The sequence below is a fragment of the Silene latifolia genome, chromosome 10 (assembly GCF_048544455.1).
Source record: "Silene latifolia isolate original U9 population chromosome 10, ASM4854445v1, whole genome shotgun sequence".
Classification (NCBI taxonomy): domain Eukaryota; kingdom Viridiplantae; phylum Streptophyta; class Magnoliopsida; order Caryophyllales; family Caryophyllaceae; genus Silene; species Silene latifolia.
In genome coordinates this window covers 21,860,578-21,863,138 of record NC_133535.1, presented here as the reverse complement: position 1 = coordinate 21,863,138, position 2,561 = coordinate 21,860,578, and the positions used below count along the sequence as shown (strand labels likewise).

General features: G+C 40.6%; 1 protein-coding gene across 1 annotated transcript; it reads right to left on the bottom strand.

The window, feature by feature from the left end:
• Positions 1-367: 367 nt before the first annotated feature.
• LOC141605344 (uncharacterized) lies at positions 368-2,561 on the bottom strand. The gene is made up of 2 exons (XM_074424062.1): positions 1,698-2,561; positions 368-786 (listed from the first exon to the last, which is right to left on the bottom strand). Exons 1-2 carry the CDS (start codon positions 2,322-2,324, stop codon positions 655-657), a joined length of 759 nt encoding a protein of 252 aa, XP_074280163.1. The 5' UTR covers positions 2,325-2,561; the 3' UTR covers positions 368-654.

The window sequence follows — 2,561 nt, the reverse complement described above, 5'->3', positions numbered from 1 at the left end:
TTTAATGCTGTTTCTAATGCTAGTTTTGGCCGAGACTCTCATAGTCGCCCCGACACAACCTTTGACTATATAGATAATCCATCAGGAAGACAGCATATTGCAGACCACCCTTACCCGGTTAACCCACCTCGAGTCACTAAAGTCTGGATACAAACTGGGTCATGACGACAACCATTGTCGTCTGTTCATTCTTTGCTTCTCACGTTCTTTCATCGTCATGACTTATGACATCTATATTTCACAGTTCATACTCAGTACCCCGTATTAAGCAAGCAAATATACCAGCTACGTGTTACTCCCTACGCCATAACACGTAGAGACCACCCCCTATCTGTAACAACTAACATGTCCTGCAAACAAAGAACGCTTAACACAAGTAAACAATCCATTGGTACAAACGGGCCGAACCCTGTTCATGCGGCTTTAAAACACTAGAGTACAAGTAGATACGAAATATACAGTACATACCACAGTACCCATGTTTGACACAATCATCCGATACAAGATTGCAGCACACAAAAACACTTGATTTTTTACTTACAAGTACAAGCCAAAGTAGTAGTAGTAGTAGTAGTAGTAGTGGTAGACTGGTAGTAGTAAACAATGTGATACGGACACAACACGGTTGATCTCAAGGCAAGGAGTACTGTTAACCTATCTCAAGCTCATAACTGGCCATGGAGCCATTCCAGGTGCAGGTAATGCTGGCCGTATAATGGGTACCCGTTTCACCACTGAAAATGCTTCGTTCAGACGTGCTGCCCGGCTCATGAACTGAGATACCTTCTGTAATTATCCAGTTGCAGAGATAGCAGAGTTATATGATGAACTTGAGAAGAAATTCAATAATTCCAAAGTCCACCGTCAAATGACATAGACAAGAATAATTAACATAGAGTAAGTTGTTTTTGGAAAGTTACGTTAGAGAGATAACTATGGTGGAAGCTCGATTGTAAACAGTCACAAAATAGTTATGCGCAATTTCAAAGCTCGCTCATTAGGCAAAAACTTGCTTCCTAATAATCACTTCAAGTCATTGCAGTTAAAAAATAAAATAAAACCAACTAAACTACTACTACTAATCAAATCAGCATATAGAATCCCGATTCCTGATATCTAGCGAGGCTGAGGCTAAAGTTCAAAACTGCAATTGCACGACATCGTCCTGATATCTACCAATCTACTATCCGTCTTATTCTCTCTTTTCCATTTAAAAACACTTGGATCATTCATTTCCAAATCAACTACTAATCAAATAATCATATAGCTGAGGCTAAACTGCAATTGCATGATATCTACCATCCGTCTTATCCTCTCATTTCTCATTTCTCATTTCTCACACGTATACCGAATTGTTTGAACACCACATATAGACAAGATCTACTGCCAATTTTATACGTAACGGAATCCCGTTTTTTTTTTTTTTTTTTTTTTTTTTTTTTTTTTTTTTTTACAGAAAACTTGGATGACAGAATTCAAACAGACCCCCACATCTGAAACAATGCATCAGATCTCTTAAGATTATCAAATCTATATTAGATACGGTCAGACGAGTGAGTCTCACTCGTCTGACCGTATCTAATGTATTCCTGATTTGAGTCGATCTCACATGTAAAACCGTCTCACTAACCTTTTCCGTAAACAATATCAGTAATCATCACAAAAACAAAGCAGAAGAGGGAACAAAGAAGACAGACCTTATCATCAACGGCGACATTAAGGTGAATACCAAGAGCCTTACTCTTCAATTTATACAAATACCGCCTCCGTAAAATAACAAAACCCATTAAAGCAGCAGCCGCCATTGATAAAGACCAAACTGGACTAACCCTAAACACACAATACCTAATCACCTCTAATGGCACCTTCCACCATACCACCACCCTCTTCTCCTCCTCCTTTTCCTCTTCCTTCTCCTCTTCTTCTGAAAACCCTAATTCTTCAACCGCACCACTATCACTATTTCCCCCAATTTCCCCTAACCCTAGACCGTGACCGCAACCGCAACACTCAGAGTGAGGCTCAATTAAGCTACGCCCACCGGAATCATCATCGGAAGACGAGCTTCCGCCGCTGTTGACGACGGCGGCTGCGACGGGGATATCAGTCGGGTCCACCCAACTCGGATTATCCGACTCGCTCCCTTTCCCTTCTTCATCTTCGTCTTCAACGACGTCCCCTTCGGGGTAATCAGGGGAGAAGTAGTCGGACCGAATAACGCCACCGTGGGGGCCGCCGTGGACGGCGGTAGAAGAAGGGGAGGATGGGGGAAGTACTACCTCTTCCCAGTCCCAGTCAGCAATTTGTGAAATTGGATTTTCCATTTTTTTTTATTATTTTTTAATTGATTGAGAAGAGATGAAGAAGGAAGGAATGATGAGAAAGTGGAATTTGGTCATATAAAAGAAGAAAGAACAAGGTGATTAAATTAATGATGGAAGTAACAGTCTATACGTTTTGTTGTTCTTATTAATTTGGGACCGTTTGTTTAGTTGTGATTCTTATGTTGAGAGTAGAGATTTATTATAAACGGAATAGTAAGACTTTTGGTAGACGGTTTC

Coding starts and splice junctions, on each gene's coding strand:
- LOC141605344 (XM_074424062.1), bottom strand. CDS start 2,324: ATGGAAAATCCAATTTCACAAATTGCTGACTGGGACTGGGAAGAGGTA. Junction 787..1,697: donor ATGTCGCCGTTGATGATAAG/GTCTGTCTTCTT, acceptor GGATAATTACAG/AAGGTATCTCAGTTCATGAG.